Here is a 19,010-nt window from a genome sequence, read left to right on the forward strand (position 1 = left end):
TATTTTTTGCCCAAGTTAGCAAGGGTGGAGAGTACAGTTTAGGGTTTTAATTTCCCACAATATACTACCTTTATTGCCAAAGTGAGGAAATACTTGCATGATGTCAGGTCTATGGAAATGGGTTAGGTTTACCTTTTCTCTCTACTGGGAAAACAAGTTCACCCCATGGGAGGCTGAGGAAAAGTCTGTTTGTGCTCTGAAAGATGGTTCCCCAGGTCCACAACTAGGAAAGATAAAATCATATTACATCCAAAGACATCCAAAAGGTAAAGGAGGCACAACAGGATTTGACTATTTGCAGTTCACATTGGGGGTGCTTGATTCAATATGTGATACATTTTAGTCCAGTAAGAAAGTGACTGCTTATAACAAGGGGTTCTAATTTGTTTAGAAGATCCCAGAGTATTACTAAATATCTTGATGGTAACTGAATCCAAATTTTCCCAATGAAATATGCCACAGCCCCATCAGCTTCACAATACCAAATTAATAAATGCATTGGTTGTTAGTTAATAAACTTTTACATTTTTGGTTTAGGGTAAATAAACTTAGTGGTATTAAATAGATTAGAGTTTTGCAAGATAAAAGGAAGTGCTATTTTTCCCAAGGTGACATTTTTGGATATCACTGTCAAAACATTGTCTAGTAGGGAAAAAAATTTCAAGAATGACTAAACATCTTGTGTATTTAATGAATTTTTACTTTTCAGCATTAAGTACCATAAGTCCTTCTCAAAAATTTGCAAAGATTAATTTCTTTTCTAATTTGAATAAATGTGACCTGCAAATATGATACCCATGTTTACTAAAATTCAGTATCTTAAAGCAAACATTAAAGTAATACATACTTTATGGATAATTTTATATTTAAAATCATATGTGTGTCTGTATTTCTCTAGGTCTTCTGATATAAATGTGGTGGAGTAAAAACTATATTTAAAACATTAATTTTGATAGTTTGATTAATTGGCCAGTTAGAATTATCAATCTATAATTTGGGTACTGATACTTTTATGGAACAAAACTAGAAGGAATTCCCTTTGCTAGTTTCCCCCTTGGGATCTGGGTGTGGTTTATTTTCTTAACTGACTGGCACAAAGATATGCAGGAAAATCTTTTACAACTAAAATTCCCTTGTTCTTACAAATAGGCTTAAGGAGGAAAAAGAAAGCCTCAGATCAAGCCTGGCTCACTCCTTTGCTTATACTAAGGCATATATTGGATTTTATCCAGGTTAACAAAAATAAAGTCACAGGGTAGATATATATACAGTAGTATATTTAAACTACTAGCTCACACAATTTTAATGGCTGACAGTATATAAAAATAGGAAAGTGGAAGAAAAACAATAAGCAGTTATGAAGCATAGTAAGTTTTTTTTACCCTTTATTAGTTTAAAGGAAGCTAGAACCAAATAATAATATGCCACATATGGTTCAGAACGAAACAAAGGCTGCTTAGTTATTTATTTTGCATTTGCTCCTTTTATGAAGCGAGGTAAAACCAGCTCTATTGGCACTCAAATTTATGTTCAATTAGAAGTCCTATAAATTAGAAAACATTTCATAAAACAGTGAAAAATGGGAAAAAATGTTATTCAGAAAAACTGTCTTAAGTATGCTTGTTTTCTATACTGGATTGTATGATCAATCCTATAAGTCTTCTTCAAAAAAATAATTTAACCTCTGTGTTCATGTTTAAGATAATATTTAATGTCTCATTCTTTGATACAAGAGGAAAATGTACACTTGCTTAGCATGAAAAAAATTTCCCTTCTCCCCCGCCAATTCTGCCATTTGCTCATGTCCAACATGAATGAAAGGATGCAGCTTCATAGGCATTAGGGCCTTGCTGCCATTGTATTTTTTCTAATTAAAATTCAGAGTATTAAACACAGTTGAGTACATCGAATGCTCATATGACATACCGTTATCACATACCGGAAGCTCCAGTCGAGAGCCCTGAGCAAAGGCTCATTTCATAACATCGTTAAGATTCATTGTACACTGTGCTTCAGAAAGGCTTTGTCAAAGCAGATAATAACGTCCTGTCAGAAATGTGTAAACAGAAATTTATATTAAATTGTCCTTTCTCTCCCTTTTTAGCATGAGACTCTATTTGATTCCCATGGGCTCATGGTTTAACTAAAAGGTTTGCAGATTGCAAAATATTAGTAAAATAGAGTATGAGGAAAAATGAAGTGAAAAAATATTTGAGTAACTAGATGGGGGTGTAGTAATCAAGCAGAATGACTGTCAAATCAAAAGAAGGTAAAACTCTGGCATATGAGGCAGACAGAAGTCACGACAAGTCACAGGCAGAGTGTTTAACTGGAATAAGTTAAGTAAAAGTATTTTTTTATTTAAGAATTTTTGGTGCTCTTTATATTACAATCTCAGGAAGGAAAGTTTTCTCATTAAGCCTTTTTTTTTATATTCTGTTGAGTGAAGACGCCTGGGGAGACAAATTTTATATGCTGGCTTCCAGACTGTAGTTGTAAGGATGTTATCTGGAAATTCAATGGTGAGACTTTACTTTTTTAGACTTGGTACTTCTTTTTGCCCTGTTCACTGATCATGCACATGTGCTGAAATAATAAAGGATTTAAAGGATTTAAATAATAGAGGATTTATTAACAAGATAAAAGGCACAGTAAGTGTAATTTAGTCATAATGGGTCATCTCATACTCAGTTATTTATTGTTCATTTAAATAGTGTCTATATATACACTAGGTATGTATGTATGTACATACGCAAAGTCTAGAGAGATCCATTCAAATGTTTGACAAGTTTCTCCACTCTTTTAGTTTTGAGCCCCTTTTGAATTGGGCTCCCTAAGTCTGCAATAACCAGAAATGCTGAGGGAGAAATACAGGGCTAGTGTAGAAATAGCTGTCGTCAACACAATATTGAATTTTATTGTACCCTTTTTGGGTTGCAAGAAATGTATTAGGAGTATTTTGTTTTTTTTTTTTTTTTTTTTTATAGAGGCATGTTTTATTTATTTATTTATTTGTTTGTTTGTTTTGTTTATACATGCACTGGGTACAGTCAGAAGCGCGGGAGGGTGAGAGAATTCACCAGAGCCAGAGCGGGGAGCAGAGCAGGCAGAAGGACCGAAGTACACTGCTGAGGGGAGCAGCGGGTGGCAGGAGAGGTCTGCGCGCCATGTGGGACCCTCCTCTGGTGGCTGGGGAGCAGCCGGGGATCGAACCCGCGCTGCAGAGGCCGCGGGTAGCTTCGCAACCCAGCGCTCAACCGCTGCGCCACCGGGGAGGCCCTAGGAGTATTTTGATTGCAAGTAACAGATATGGAATCAGGCTAATATAAGCAAAAAAGGGGGATTTATTGGTAGGATACTGGGGTAACTCAAGTAGCAAAGGGAGAGCTGTGCAATGCAGCAACTGGGAGGCAGAAATAGGGTAGCCCCAGAGCTCAGCCTGGGTATTTTCAGTGCTCTCTCTGGTAGTACATTGGCTTAAGCCCCAAATTGTTGGTCTATGTGACTGTTGGTTTAAGATTTAATTATTAGAAGAGAAAGACAAGTCTACTTTGGGTCAGAGGTCTACCTCCTGATCACTCGGCTTTGTTCAGGGTCACAGTTAGTGATCCACCATGGGGGTCTGTGGCTATATATTAAAACCATTGCTTCCAAAAGGGAAATAGTTAGGAGCTGCATGCCACTGTCATTGGTACCTGCTAGATTTCAAGCACTGACACAGAATGGTTTATAGACAGTTTGCTACTAACATAGCTAGATGGGCATAGTGAAATGACAACTCTGGAGAAAAAATTAGTATCAAGACATAGTTCTGTTTTTTGCTTCCTATTTCTTTAGTATAAAGTAGAAATCATCATAACCATTTCCATCAATGGGAAATATTTGGATTAGGAATGTAAAGTGGGGCCTCCCTGGGGCCTAGGGGTTAAGTTTCAGCACTATCACCACTATGACCTGAGTTCAATTCCCTGCCAGGGAGCTGACCCACATATGGCACAGCAGACCTCTCCTATCATGCCAGCTGCTCCCCTTAGCAGTGCATTTCAGTAGATCCACTTGTTCTGCTCTTCACTCTGCCTCTGGTGAATCCTCTCACCCCCTGCACCTCTGACCTACACTCCAGTTCTTCCACAAAATAAATATTAACAAAATAATTAAAATACTTAAAAAAAAAGAATGTACTATGCCCAGATTATTTGTGACATGGAAGACAGTTAATAAACGACAGCCCTCATTACCACTATTTCAATAACTGTTTAAGTTGAGTTCATAGTTAAGGTCTTGTGAAAAGGGTCAAGGAATTTGCATTCAAGACTTACATTCAGATCTCTGAAGTATTCATTGTAACCTAAGGCATAACTCACCACAAATAAGTTTGGAATCTCAAATCCAGCATCTAAAAAGGAAAGAAAAATTTAGTTAACATTAAGTATAAAGCCACCAGGTGCTATTGTTAATACTTAACTGAAGACTAAGGCAGAACAATTCTATTGTTCCAAAGTAAGCAGCATCCAGTGATTTAGTGCCAAAGGAAACATTCTGAAAAGCACAAAGTGCAATTCACCAAGACGGTGTTACAATACTACAATACTGAGAAGGTGTACAGGCTCTTACAACTAGGAAGCAATCTGACCCCGCTGGATAAAGGGCTGGAAAGCAAAACCTGGGAGACAAGATGAAAGGAAATAGGAATTGCTCAGTCTGAGGAAGAGAATGCTAAAGGTTATTTTAATATTAGCCCTTGAGTCCACAATGCAGGCATAATTAGCGCTTGGTCTCTATTGAGGCCAGAATGAGAAGAAATGGATTTAAATGCAGTCTGAGCTATTTAGGTTAAGCAAAGGAAGAGTTTTTGAAAGGAATATGGTGTTATTGAAAAGAATCTTTAAGGAACAGATAATAGCTCTCTTTCAGAGGTCTTGAAATAGAATAAATGTGCCTAGAGTCCAGTTTTTTTTTTTTTTTGAATTTATGCTTATTATGGCATTGCTCATGAGAAATGTCCTTGTTCACTTTTATGAAACTGTATCTTGATCCAACCAGTGGACTTACAGCGCATAGAAAGCTATCTTCATGGTGAATATTCACCATCATTTTCATCCTATGACCAATGATGCTTTCACACGAGAAACCAACTGGTTTCTGTTCACAAAATATGCTCCTGGGAGGAACTTATTTTCTAAGGGAAGGCAGCATATGCCACTGTTAGGAAGTCTGTTTGATCTCTCAAAACTAGGTTTTTTGAGAAAAATAAAGAGCAGAAGCAAGAGCAAAATAAAAGAGGACAGAGTATCCAGAAGATGTTGTATAGGAAAGTCAAGTATGAGAAAGGAACAAAAAATACAAGGTCTCAGAAATCCAGAAAGCAGAAACAGAGACTCTGTGCTTGCTAAAACAATTATCCTAGAAATCTTTGATGATAACACTAACAACTTCATGGTGAGCAAGGCAGGCCCTACCACTGGCCTGGCATCTCAGACTAGGAAATACCAGTTCAGAAGGCCAAACTTTCAGAGCTGTCATGGGATAAAAGGACGGTGGATCAGTAGGACCAGTCAGGAATCTGAGTGTCCTATTTCTGGCTGGTAAATGGGTGCAGTTTCTACACTTAGATTTGCAATTGCAGATGTTACAGATACAGTGCAAAAGCAGTGATTATAACCAGATGGCCTGAATTAAAGACTGACTCTCCACTTAGTTATGTGACTTTGGCAAGCTGTTGTGTACACTTTCCTGATCTTTGAGATGGGCATAAATAATAACACTTACCTTCGAGAACTACTGTGAGGATTAAATATGTTAATCTGTGCAGCTCTTAGGGCAGTGCTGGGCACATCGTAACCTTTTATTAGTGTTAGCTGCTATTATTTTATTAATGTTGTTGCTATAAGTGACACAAAAAACTTGCAATTACTTGGATAGGCCTGATCAATGTATTACAGCTTCAATTAAAATGTTATCTACAGTGTCTACATTAACTCTTTAGAAGATTTGTTATAATCATCTTGTCCACCTTTAAAGATATGTAGATTATATTGCCTACATCAGTAAAACAGCAGGAACAAGTTCTTGGGTCAGTAATCTGCCTAGAACCGATCTAGTCTAGAGTGAGTACATCTAGCATAGGAATGAAACTTGTTTTTAAAATAAAGAGTCACTGTCTAAATGTCACTGGCATGTTACCCATCCATAGTGCTCTCTGGTGCTAATGTTTGTTCAGCTTGCTGATGAGAACTGTAGCCAAATTATCCCAGAGGCTTTAGAGCAAATATAAGTTATAAAAATCAAGCTGAAGTCTGCCTATGCAAGTAAAAAAATACGCCTCTAGTGTTAGAATAATAAATAATAAAGCAGTTTGTTTGTCCTTTTTGGCATCAGAAGTATTCCTATTATGAGGAGGAGGTAGAGGGAAGTGTCTTGGACAAGGAAAGTCCTCCAGTACACACGTCTGAAGTCAAGTGTGAAGATGGTATCTAGAGACATTTGCTCTGCTAATTCTCTGTGTCATTGAACTTTTGTTTGGAGGTAGTGGAGAGATGTCTCGGATTTCCCCTCTGGGCGCTTTTAAAATTCAGGCTTATTGAAGGTCAGCATTGTGCATTGTCTACTAACAGCTCCTGGAAATGGTCTGAGACTCCCTCCAAGTCTTCACAGTGTCTCTTCATGGCCAGTTGGTGGGGACAGCAGCCAGGCAGGGATCCTGTGTGTCTGAGTCACCTCAGTGGAGTCAAATCCCACTTTAGCTCCTGAAATTTATTAGCTGAATTCTTTGTAGCTAAGGTGCTTAAAAGAAAAATGAAACCTAAAAATAAAAATATCCAATGCACCCCACAAAGTTCCTGTGAAAAATGCAAATTAGAAAACTTAAGATCCTCCTTTAATTTTGTAATTTTTTGGTGATCACATAATTTTTTTTCATATACTTTTTTTTTTTTAAATTGAGGTAATATCAATTTACAACCCTGCACATGATTTTGGGAAACAGGTTCACGCCTCTTCAGATGTATATTACCACACCACACCCAAAGCATCCAAAATCCTCTGCCATAAGTCATTGGGTCTCCTCCCTTTTGTGTTCCCCAGGCCTCACTCTCCTCCTCTAACAGCCTCAATTCTGCCATCTTATTTCTAGGGTTTGTTTTAGTTTCATTTGTCAGTTCCTTTTTTATATATTTTTATATTCCATGTATGAACAAAGTCACATGGCATTTGTCTTTCTTCTTCTGGCTTATTTCATTTAATACAATCCCTTCCAGTTCCATTTATGCTGTTGCAAATGGTGAGCTTTCATCTCTTTTAAAGCTGAGTACTATTCCATTGTGTTTACACACCACATCTTATTTATCCACTCATCTGTCATTGGGCACTTAGGTTGTAACTTGGCTATTGTAAATAGTGCTGTAATGAACACAGAGTGCATGTAACCTTCAAATTTGTGTTTTGCATTCTCTGGATAAATACCAAAGAGTGAAATTGTTAGATCATATGGTAGATTTAATTTTAATATTTTGATAAGCCCCCAGACTGTTTTCTTCAGGAATTGAGAAAAATCTACATCCCTGTCAACAATATATGAGAGTTCCTTCTTCTCCACACCCTCACCAACATCTGTTGTTTTTGGTATTTTTTGATATGGGCCATTTTCAAGTGAGTGATCTCCTACTGTGGTTCTGATTTGCATTTTCCGGATTATAAGTGAAGACAAACATTTTTTTCATGCGCCTAATGGTCATCTGTATGCCTTTGGAGAAGTGCCTATTTTACTCATCTGCCCATTTTTTGAATGAGTTATTTATTTTCTTTATGTTGAATTGTCTGAGTTCTTTGTAGATCTTGGATGTTAGCCCCTTATTGGATATATGAAATGCAAATCTCCCATTCAATAAGATATCTTTTCATTTTAATGATAGTTTATTTTGCTGTGCAGAAGTTTTTTGGTTTGATGTAGTCTCGTTTATTTTGTTTTTTCCCTTGCTATTAGAGTCCCCAAAGACATCACTGAAATAATGCTGTGTATTGTTTTGCTTTCCTTCTATGTATTTTATGGTTTATGATATTACATACAACTTTTTAACCCATTTTGAGTTAATTTTTATGTATGGTGTGAGTGGTCTAGTTTCATTTTTTTTGCATGTGGCTGTCCAGGTTTCAACATTTGTTGAATACTGTCTTTTCTCCATAGCATGCTCTTGGCAACTTTGTCATAGAAGAACTGTCCATTCAAGTACAGGTTAATTTCTAGGCTCTCAATTCTATTCCACAGATCTGAGAAGACCCTCCTTTTAAGGGGCTCCATCCTCCCTAGAAAGGCTGGGGAGACCACAAAGAACCTGTAGTATTAGCAAACCTCCACAGCTTCCACTTCATACAGAACACCATCAAATAGGAATTGCTTACACATAAAATACCATCCCCACACACCCCGCTCAACACAAACCAAAAATACTTACAGTCAGGTCTAAAGTCATCATTTCTTGGTGCGCTCTTCACCAACAAACTATCATTAAAAATAAAAAAAGACATCAGTGACATAAATAAAGATCTCTGAATTGAAAGTAGATTTAAACATCATTAAAACATGCCTTTAAAATATGCTCTGTTTCCCTTCAGCAGTGGAGCATCATCATAGCCCTTTAATTCATGCTTCTGTTACTCCAGCACCATATCAGTGATTCTGGATAAAAGGAAGGGAGCTGGACACTGGCACCAGGGCACATTCAGCTGCCCCTGGAGACAGGTAATGGCTGTAAGGACTCAGCACATAGCAAGACATGTCCTTCCCTTTCCTCTCTCTCAGACTAGCAGTCAAATGGATTATTTTATTCATTGAGGTCAAACCACATCACCTGAGACCAAAGGTCACCTGTTTGCAATAGTTTATGCATTTTGGAAACGTCATCCTATATTAGCAGCTCTCTTGGGCTTGTTAGGAAAGACAAAGTTAATGATGTGAGCATCCTACTCACCTGGCTACCTTAATCAGGCTGGGTTTGTATTTCTCTGGGTTGCTGAGCAGTGCTTCCATGGTCCTTCCAGTTCCAATGACATCATGACATCCTTTGCAAAGAGGACACACAAATCTAATCAAATGCATAGTCAGTGTAATAGATTTTTTATGCAGACAGATGATTGTATTTCCTATTCATAATGCATCATCATTAGAACTGCCATCAAACTGGAGTAAAAATAGGAGGCAGAGCTTGTTATATTTTTATGACAGGTGCTTCTTTCGGGAAGCAGGGTCTGGGGGAATAGATTGGCGAGTATTTCCTCCTGGAATCCTTGAGCTGTGTTGAAAAGCTAAATACGGCCTTTGGAGAGCATGTGGAGCTTCTTATTGAGTACATTTGGGCTCATGCACGCACATTCAAGGGCTAAATTTGGCCCCGAGGTTATGTAACACAATACAAGACACATGAATTTTCATGGACATGGGATGTACATCTGAATACACTGAATGAATAAACACCCTCCCTCTCCCCTCCTCCCCACTCAATAGGGTATTCTATAGCTGGAAAGTGAGATGTGTCTGGACAGCAGCTGGTCTTAGCCCGTGAATTCTGAGGGCGCAAGGCTGCAGTGGCTGAAGCTCATCTACGCCAATGAGCTGCTGCACAATTAAGTAGAATGGGCAGCAGAAATTTATTGTCCTTAGGACAGAAATCAGCTGTCAGGAGCTGATTATCAAAACAACAGGTCTGAATTTAGCTAGGGTTGGGCAATTCATTTGGCTAGAGGGTCTACTTCATGGGTTATTTTGAGCCAGAATAACTGCAGATACATATGGCACATAAGGCTCAATTGTGTAACAATTGAAAACAGTTCCTCTGAATTTCTGCCAGCTGATAGATAAGGCAGGCGTGCTCCTAAATTAAATGTTGCCATTTGCTTTATTAGTCCACTGCTGCTGTAAGACCATTCTTTCTCTTTTCTTTCTTAACTGGAAACCAAATTACATTAAATCACAGCTTTCTCCTGGATTGTCATTTTTAAACTGACTGTATTTATGATTTGGATGTTGGAGGTAGAATTGCTCAAATTCATTAGAGATCATTTGCAAACACACTGCATTAAAGATGAAAAGAATTTTAACCATGGTCTTACTGTAAAATAAATTTGATTTTGTGGGTTAGTTTCCTCTTCTGTAAAAATGTCTGATTCACATAGGTTTAAGAACCAATTCACACATATGTGAAATAAGTTATGAAAACAGGATAAAGTATGTGACTCTTATTGCAAATCCTATATTCTTATTTATTTCAAACCAGTTATTCTATCTGGCTCCTGTTTTGTAAATTTGGAGAGGCAAGTGTTTGGTGGGAGTTCAATAAACCCTGGCCAATTTGATAATAAGTTCTATATTTTAAAACTCACCATTCGATTACTTCAACCTTCAAATGTGGATAAGGAAAAGTCAGCTTACCTCAACAATAAGGACATTCTGAAATTAGAGTACAACAACAACAAACAAGTTATTTAGAATATAGTGCAAATCTGGCTCACAAAATAAAACTTTTTGTTTACAGTTAGAATTTCACAATTTGCCTGACTGGGGCTCCCCTAGCCACCAAATCCAAGATCTTGGAGGTAATCTAGGCATCCCAAGTTCATTTTAGCAGTTTCTCTGTGTAGGGTAAGGAAAAATGTCAGGCTTTTCCGCCCTCCCGCCATCAGGATAGATGATGGATCCTTGTGGTCCTGAATGCATGCCTGATGGCGGGCACCTGGAGTAGGGTGTGGGCATAGGTAGATTGGATTCACCTGGGCTAAGAATGGGCTTTTAAGGGCGGCGTCACGGGAACGCCAGTAGAAGCCGAAAAGGAAGTAGCAGAAGCCGAGAGAGAAGCAGAGAAGGCCGGAGAGCCCAGATAGAATGAAGACTTGCTGGGGGCTGGGAGGCCTGCTAGCCTCCCGGCCCCCCAGCACCCTTACCTGCTGTGTACCGGGTAAATCCCAATAAAAACCTGCAAAAAAACCACTGAGGACTCTGCCTCCTCCTTTACCCGGTCTGCTGGATTACAGAAAACCTGCTCAGTGTCATTCCTGCCCTGACAATAATCTATTCTTCATATACAGTAGGCCTATCTTAGGCCAATCAGATCATTTTCTCTTGGTATTTTAGTATAAAATTTCAGAAATGACATCATCAGAAAACCTGCACTGTGTCCCTTCCTGCTCCGACACTCTGTAATAACTAGGTGCAGCTACATTGTTGTCTATATTCAGGTTCAGACCAAGCTTATTTTAGAATCTGTGCCTGGAGATCTACCCAAAAAGCCACCCCACATCCATACTTCTGGCAAGTCTCACCCCCCCCAACATTCTTAGGGATACAAAACTCATTATTGTGAATTTACCAGGAAGACAAGCCAGCATACGCTGCATCACCAAAGGAGACAGTGCTCTGGTGCTCTGTAGAAGGATTATGCTTCAAATGGACAGTTCTACTCCTGTGTAGCCCCCAAATCACTGAGGAGTCTGTATTTACTTTCAGATTTTCAAGAGCGAGAAGGTGGGCTAGAAAGAGGGCTGTGAGGTACTTGGTTTACGTTTTTAGCGACAGGGTTATGTTCCTTGCTATGTGCTCCTAAGGCATTTCTCTATTTCTCCCATGAGAACTCTGATTATGTCTCATTTTAAATTCTTATCCAGTAAGTCCTTAGTTTTCCCACTAAACTATAAACTATAAACTCAGTATTCTCAGTCTTTAGCATAGTACCTGCATATAGATGCTCTGTCAATATTTGGTGAAGTCAGGAGTAAACAATTACTCTTATTAATGAGTTAAATTTAAACAATTAAATTGATTAGTAGTGACATGTCAGTACTGTCTCACCAAATTAAAATGACTGTGTATATTATGCCATTCCACTCCAACTAATGAAACAGTATGGATGATCCCTCAATGTAACAGCATCTTTATTTACATGGTCGTTCATTGATTCCTACGGTTGATTCATGTATTAAAAGAATTGGAGCAAACCTTACATCTTAAGAATCTTAAATCTAATCTGAAGGAGATTTAGGTAATAAAAATGTTAAGCAACTAAGCAAAAACTGTTCAGTTTTCTATTACTTTATGTGTGAAATGTATTCTTTGGTGGAAATCTCTTTCTGGAAGTGGTTTTCTCTATATTATGGTATTTTTTTAATGATTTATTTATTCATGCATACAAACACCGGGGTACAGGCCAGATGTGCGGGAGGGTGAGAGGATTCACCAGAGACAGAGCAGGGAGCAGAACAGGCAGATTTACTGAAATACACTGCTGAGGGGAGCAGCGGGAGCTACAGGAGAGGTCTGCTGCACCATGTGAGATTCTCGCCGTTGGGCCAGGATCAAACCTGTGCTGCAGAGGCTGCAGACAGCTTCATAGCACTGCGCTCAACCACCTGCGCCACCAGGGAGGACCCTATATTATGGTATTTTTAAAATTTATTAAATTCATTTTTAAAATCTTAATTTTATCATTAAAATATAAGATTATTTTGTCCATTTAGGTCATGCTCACAGTATCCTCTCTGCCCTCAGAATCATACTATAGGAGAGTCCCACTGGTATTCTGAACACATATGCTATCATCACAACACATTAATCCTAACAGTTAGTCAGGATGTGCATTTTCAGTTTGATCATGGAGCTATTAACCAGCTACACTACTTAGAGAACACTTGATCAACTTAATTTACTAATTGAGGGTCTTTTTGTTTCAATCTTATAAAGAAAACCATTCTAAACTATGTTAATGTATATTCTTGCCTTAATGAAGTGAAGTGTACTAAAATTATAGCTGTTTTTTGAAAGTTCTTTACTTTACCCAACAAAATTCATCTTTGTAAAGATTAGCTTCAGCTATAAGTTAGGGGGTGGCTGTGAAGTGGGACTTGGATACATACTAATCCAAAGATATGCTGTTAAAATTTACTTAAACACAAAGGTAACACATATAAATGTTCAAAATCAAATAGAAAAGTCTAAGGATTTTCAAAATGTTCATGTGTCAGTTTAAAATATTTAAAATGCTTGTATGCTTTAAAAGTTATGACATTATGCATAGTTATCATGCCTAACTAAAATACCATATCTAAAAAAATTGACATTTTTTTGTATGCCTATCAGTCCCCATAACCTAAAGATCCTAGTGACCGCTCCTCTCATCTTCGTATTTCAAATCCTGAATTCTCCCCACATCCAAATGTTTCGAATCTTGCTTGAAATTTCCTGATTTAAACGGCTTGAATTACATAGTCTTGAAACATCATATACTGCTTAAATTTAGAAAATTATAATGATTAATGCCATCAGCTTTTTTGAATAGGTTAACTTTTAATTTAATTAACTAGTTAGTTAATTACTATTTCCCCTACCACCATCCTGTATATCCCCTTGACCCTTCCTATCCCTCCACCCTGTTAACCTTAAAGCCTTCATGGAGTTTATTAATGTCCACTAGTTTTTGTGTTTTACTTTACAAATCATCTAGCAAGTGTCCAATATAGTCTTTTGAACTGTATTTATTTCCTCTGATTTTTATGATATCCTTTCATCTAATTTTGTGTCTTTTTGTTCTTCTACTTGAAGTTGCTTTAGGTGTAGTATTAAGTTGCTTATTTGGGATTTTTCTTGCTTCTTAATGTGGGCCTGTATTGCAATTATCTTCTCGCCTTAGACTTCCATAAAGTCTGGTAATTTGTATCCTCACTTTCACTAATCTCAAGGTATTTTTGATCTCTGTTTTAATTTTCTCTTTTATCCAATAACTTTTAGGTAGCATATTGTTTAGTTTCCATGTATTCCTCGTTTTTCCTGTCTTCTTCTTCTGCTTCTGCTTCTGCTTCTTGTAGTTGATTTCTAAATTTGTGGTGTTATGGTCAGAGAAAATCTTGGTAAAATTTTGATCTTTGTAGTTTGACAATTATGTTGTATCCCAACATATGGTTTATTCTAGAAAACGTCCTATGTATACTTCACAAAAATGTGTATGCAGCAATTTTTGGATAAAGTGTTCTAAAGATGTCTGTAGACCTACAACTCCTCATTTAAAACTGTTGTCTATTTATATTTTGACTCGCTGGTCTGTCCATTATTGTAGGTAGTGTGTAAGTTCTAGTTTTATTGTGTTGTTATCAATATCTCTCAAGTTCTGTTATTAAATGTATTATGGATGCTAGTGCTCCATCACTTGGTGCATATATATTTATGAGTGTTAATTCTTCTTGTTTTATTAGGCCTTTAATTATAATATGGTGCCTGTCTATCTCGTATTACCTCTTTTATTTGGAAGTCTATTTTATCTAATATAATTATAGCTGTTTCTTATTTTGTTTATTGTCATCTGCTTGGAGGACTATTTTCCAGATTTCAAGTATCTGCTTGTCTTTGTTAGTAATATGGGTTTCTAATAAACAGCAGAAGATTGGACTTTCTTTTTTTTTTAAAGATTGGCAAGGATTGGAGAGATTTTTTTTTTTTTTTAAGATTTATTTATTTATACAAGCACTGGGTACAGTCAGAAGCGAGGGAGGGTGAGAGAATTCACCAGAGCCAGAGCAGGGAGCAGAGTAGGCAGAAGGACCGAAGTACACTGCTGAGGGGAGCAGCGGGCGGCAGGAGAGGTCTGCGCGCCATGTGGGACCCTCCTCCCGTGGCCGGGGAGCAGCCGGGGATTGAACCGGCGCGGCAGAGGCTGTGGGCAGCTTCGCAACCCAGCGCTCAACCGCTGCGCCACCGGGGAGGCCCTGGACTTTCTTTTGAAATCCATTCAAGCACTATACATTTAAGGTTATTATTGGGATAGAAGTGCTGGTTGCCATTTTGTTAAATTTGGGGGAATTGCTTTGTCTCTTTATTTTTTGAGGTCTTCCTTTATGTTTTATGTTACATTTCCATTGTCTTATGTTTCACCTTCATTATTTTTTGTTTAAAAGTTCTGCTGAGGCTAGTACTTAATAGTGGGGAGTTCTGGTTTCTGACTCATTCTGACAGACTCCTCCTCCATGTTTTATGATTTAGGTATCTGGTACTTCTATATTCTTTCTTCTGTTGCTTTATAATAACCCCATTAAGACTGCTTTCATGTGTGGTTTGGTGTGGATAAATTATTTTAGTATTAGCTTTTCAGTGAAGCCCTTTTCCTTCTATACTGAATGTCAGTCTTACAGGCTCAGGAATTCAGAGTGGGAAATATTTCTCTTTAAGCATTTAAAATCTGTTCTACCAGGGCCTCCCTGGTGGCGCAAGGGGTTAAGCACTGCACTATGAAGCAATCCACAGCCTCTGTAGCATGAGTTCGATTCCTGGCTGGCCAGGGAGCAACCCACATGGTGCGGCAGACCTCTCCTGTCTTGCCTGCTGCTCCCCTCAGCAGTGTATTTCAATCAGTCTGCCTGTTCTGTTCTCCTTTCTGTCTCTGATGAATTCTCTCACCCTCCCACACCTCTGGCCTGTACCCCAGCTCTTGTATGCATAAATAAATAAATCTTTAAAAATATAAAATCTGTTCTACCATTCCCTCTGTGCTTCTATTGAAAGTTACGTTGACAGTCTGATTGGTCTTCCTTTATAAATTACCTTTTTTCTTTTGGTTTGCATTATTCTGTCCTTGTTATTGGTTTTCAACAGTTTCATTATAATGTGTCTCTGTCTGGTATTATTTATTTATTTTTTTTTGGAGTTCTTTGGGCCATTTGGATCACAACACCTGGTTTTCATGTGAGATGGTTTTCAGCAATATTTCTTTAAATAACTTTTTTATGCTTTTATGTTTCTTGTCTCCTCTGGGAATCTCATGCTATGGATATTATTTCTCATCAGATAATCCAAAAGGGCTTTTATACTATTTTCATTTTTAAAAGTCTTTTTCCCTATGTGTTTCTATTTGTGTCTTCTAACAATACTTTTGAGTTCATTAATTCTCTCCACTGTTTGTGTTTGTGTGCTATTGAGGCCTTCAACTGTATTTTTCAATTCAACATAGTATTGGCTCCATTAATTTACTGTAAACTGCCTGGTATCGGTCTATACTGTGTTGTGGTTTTGCATCATCTATTATTTTTCTGGGTTTCACAAGTCAGGTTCTGCATGATTCTGAATTGAGACTCCTCCCCAGGTTTTTTTTTTTTTTTTTTTTTTTTGGTGTTGTTGAAACACTGTGGTATGTTCTTCTGTTTCGTTTTTAGTTTTCATGGGTTGTAATAGGGATGAAATTTTTAGAGTGTTGCCTTTGCACCTATGTAATAATTGGAGAACTGGTACTGGCAAGGGGTAGTAGTGAAAGGGACCAGGGTAGTAGGACACCAAATAATCACCTCCATTGAGGATCAGGGATTCAATCTTCCTACAGAGCTGTGGGTATTAGAGTTGGGGGGTTTGGACCCACAGTGATGCCCTCCTCTATGCTGGCTCCTCAGTCTAAATGTCTCCTGTCTATTTCCACCTCTAGTCTATTTTTAAGCAATAGACATAAAGCTACAAATCGCAGGATCCCCAAAAGGGAAGTTGCGAGGACTTAAGGGCAGAGTTAAGCAGCCATTTTCTCTGTTTGTAAATAAAAGCCAGCCATGTTAGTGGGGTCAGGCACACTTGGCTCTTGCTCTTGGCCAGGCAGGTTTGGTCTCGGCGGGTCATTTGGGATTCCAGGTCGGCGGAATGGGTAGGACACATTTAAGAATTTATCTCCCTCTTTTCTTCCTGCATTGTACATTTCCTCATTCCCCTTCCCTTGTAAATAAACCTTTTGTTAACCTTAAAAAAAAAAAAAATAGATGCAAAGCTGGGCATGTATTGTAGTTGATGTGGAGTCACAGGCCAGGAGTAGTTCTCTTTTCTTTTCCAGCACAGAGCCTTATCCTGCAGTGTTTGTTCCTGTTGTTAAGAGGTGCTTAAACTCTGGTTTATGCAAGTGTTCACTTTTTTTTATTTTAAGATTTATTTATCTATGCATATAAGAACTGGTATACAGGCCAGAGGTGGGGGTGGTGGTGGTGAAAGGATTCACCAGAGACAGAGTGGGGAACAGATTAGGCAGATTGACTGAAATACACTGCTGAGGGGAGCAGCGGGTGAGTCAGGAGAGGTCTGCTGTGCCATGTGGGTAGCTCCCTGGCCAGGGATTGAACTCGTGCTGAGTGGCTGCAGATAGCTTCATAGTGCTGCGTCTTAACCCCTTGCGCCACCAGGGAGGGCCACAAATGTACATTTCTTATCTTGGATTTAGTTCTTGGGGTGGGTGGTGGGGTGTTATAGGGAGTGGGAGAATGTGGTAGATATTTTGAATATCCCAACCTGGGCTTTGAGTAATAGTGTCTCCTAGAGGGACATGTAAATGTCCAATCCCTTTCTCCAAAACTGATTCATCCTCCAACTATTTTATGTGAGAACCTCAAACTCAAGCAAGTAATCCTCACTCTACACCCTGCTCCATAGTCCTACAAATGTGCACCTTCTGTTCTGGATGCCAAATTTGTGTGCCCCCTTATCCAGTGAAGTGCTCAGTATCCAAAGCCCCTGATGTTGGCATATGTCCTTGAGGCCACAACTGTAGGGGGTCTCATACAACCGCCTCTTCTCCTGGGCTGTACTTCCCGGGTAGCACTGCAAACACAGTTTGCTTCAACTTTTTTCTACCCCTTTCCTGGAGAACATTGTTCTGGTGTGTCTTGTGGTCATCCATTTATCCTTCAGGGGGTTTGGCTTTGTCTTGCTGTAAACTAGTTGTGAGTATATGGAAGAGGTGGGCCCAGAGTCTTCACTCTGCCAGCATCTTGCCAAACTGATAATAATTTCTTAGTAGCATATAAAACGTAGTCCATACTTAAGTTTACCCAGTTCTCCTTAAAGTGGTCTTTATAGATGGTTTGTGCAACCTAAGATGATACACTGTATCTTTAACTCTCTTTTCATTTAAAGTGGTCTCTTTTTCTATACTTCTGTTACTCATTTTAACCATCTTAGACATCATCTATTTATGATGTTATATAATAGATCAGAATTTAGTTCTTTTAACTACCTCACTTCCTTTTCCCATCACCTAATGTAGTTACTTTGTTACAACTCTATCTTCTCTATGATTTATACTTTTCCCCACTAGAGACTCAAATAGTGTACAATATGTATTTTTCCTTTTAGAGCTGGTTATTAATTTCTTGGAATTTCTAATTGTTCTATCATCTTCACATATCTTACACTGCAACATCCCTCAATTTGGTTTTTAAAGCAATCTCTTCTTTTATAGAAGGGATTATTATGAGGACAACATTAGTTAACTATGGTTTAACTAAATTTTTCAGAGGATTTTGTAGGTCCAAGGAAGCTAAAGAAGTTGCTAACATTTGTTACAGCACAAAGAACTTTCTGAATTATTTACAGTACTAAAAACGCTTAGTGAGGTCATAAATGATGGGCAAGAGAATATTGGTATATTGCAAGACAACTATGTAGAAACCTAGAATTCTTTAGTAAGTTATATAGAGTTGTCATTGCATATACATTACATATATATACACATACACATTTCATATATATATATATATATATATATATATATATATATATATACACACTACTGTCTGGATTTCCAATGGCTTACCTTTGGAGGCTGATTTTGCCATACAAAACAAGAAGTAGCCCAAGAGGAGAGAGGGAAGTAACTACCCCAAATTTGGAAGCATTTCACTGTGTCTCTGAAAACTAGTCTCTTTATATTTCAAGGTACTGAAATTACCTCCATGAACTAAGACACCAAGACTAACTCGTATTTATACAATCAGCACATAGCATCAAGGCTGGGATATATTACATACTCAAAAAATGCCTGTGGAGCAAATCAACAATTTTGAATTTTTTCTTTTTCATTATATTTTTGATGAACCTCATCCATTTTTTACTTGATGATGTTCAATTCCTCCTTAATTGAGCTATAATTAATGCCTACTGCTTTTATTTTTGCTCTAAGAAATCTTCTAAAATTCCATTTTTTTTTTATTTATACAAGAACTAGGGTACAGACCAG

General features: G+C 38.0%; 1 protein-coding gene across 1 annotated transcript in view; it reads right to left on the reverse strand.

The window, feature by feature from the left end:
• Positions 1-2,514: 2,514 nt before the first annotated feature.
• The window catches only part of PRTFDC1 (phosphoribosyl transferase domain containing 1), an 82,623-nt gene continuing 66,127 nt past the window's right edge, over positions 2,515-19,010 (reverse strand). Inside the window, 5 exon segments of the mRNA XM_054694680.1 lie at positions 2,515-2,586; positions 4,320-4,396; positions 8,451-8,497; positions 8,967-9,057; positions 10,420-10,441. Of these exon segments, the coding sequence (XP_054550655.1) occupies positions 2,539-2,586; positions 4,320-4,396; positions 8,451-8,497; positions 8,967-9,057; positions 10,420-10,441 (285 nt within the window). The 3' untranslated portion in view covers positions 2,515-2,538.

This window comes from Talpa occidentalis, unplaced genomic scaffold (assembly GCF_014898055.3).
Source record: "Talpa occidentalis isolate TD23 unplaced genomic scaffold, MPIMG_talOcc4v2.1 talOcc4.14, whole genome shotgun sequence".
Taxonomy (NCBI): domain Eukaryota; kingdom Metazoa; phylum Chordata; class Mammalia; order Eulipotyphla; family Talpidae; genus Talpa; species Talpa occidentalis.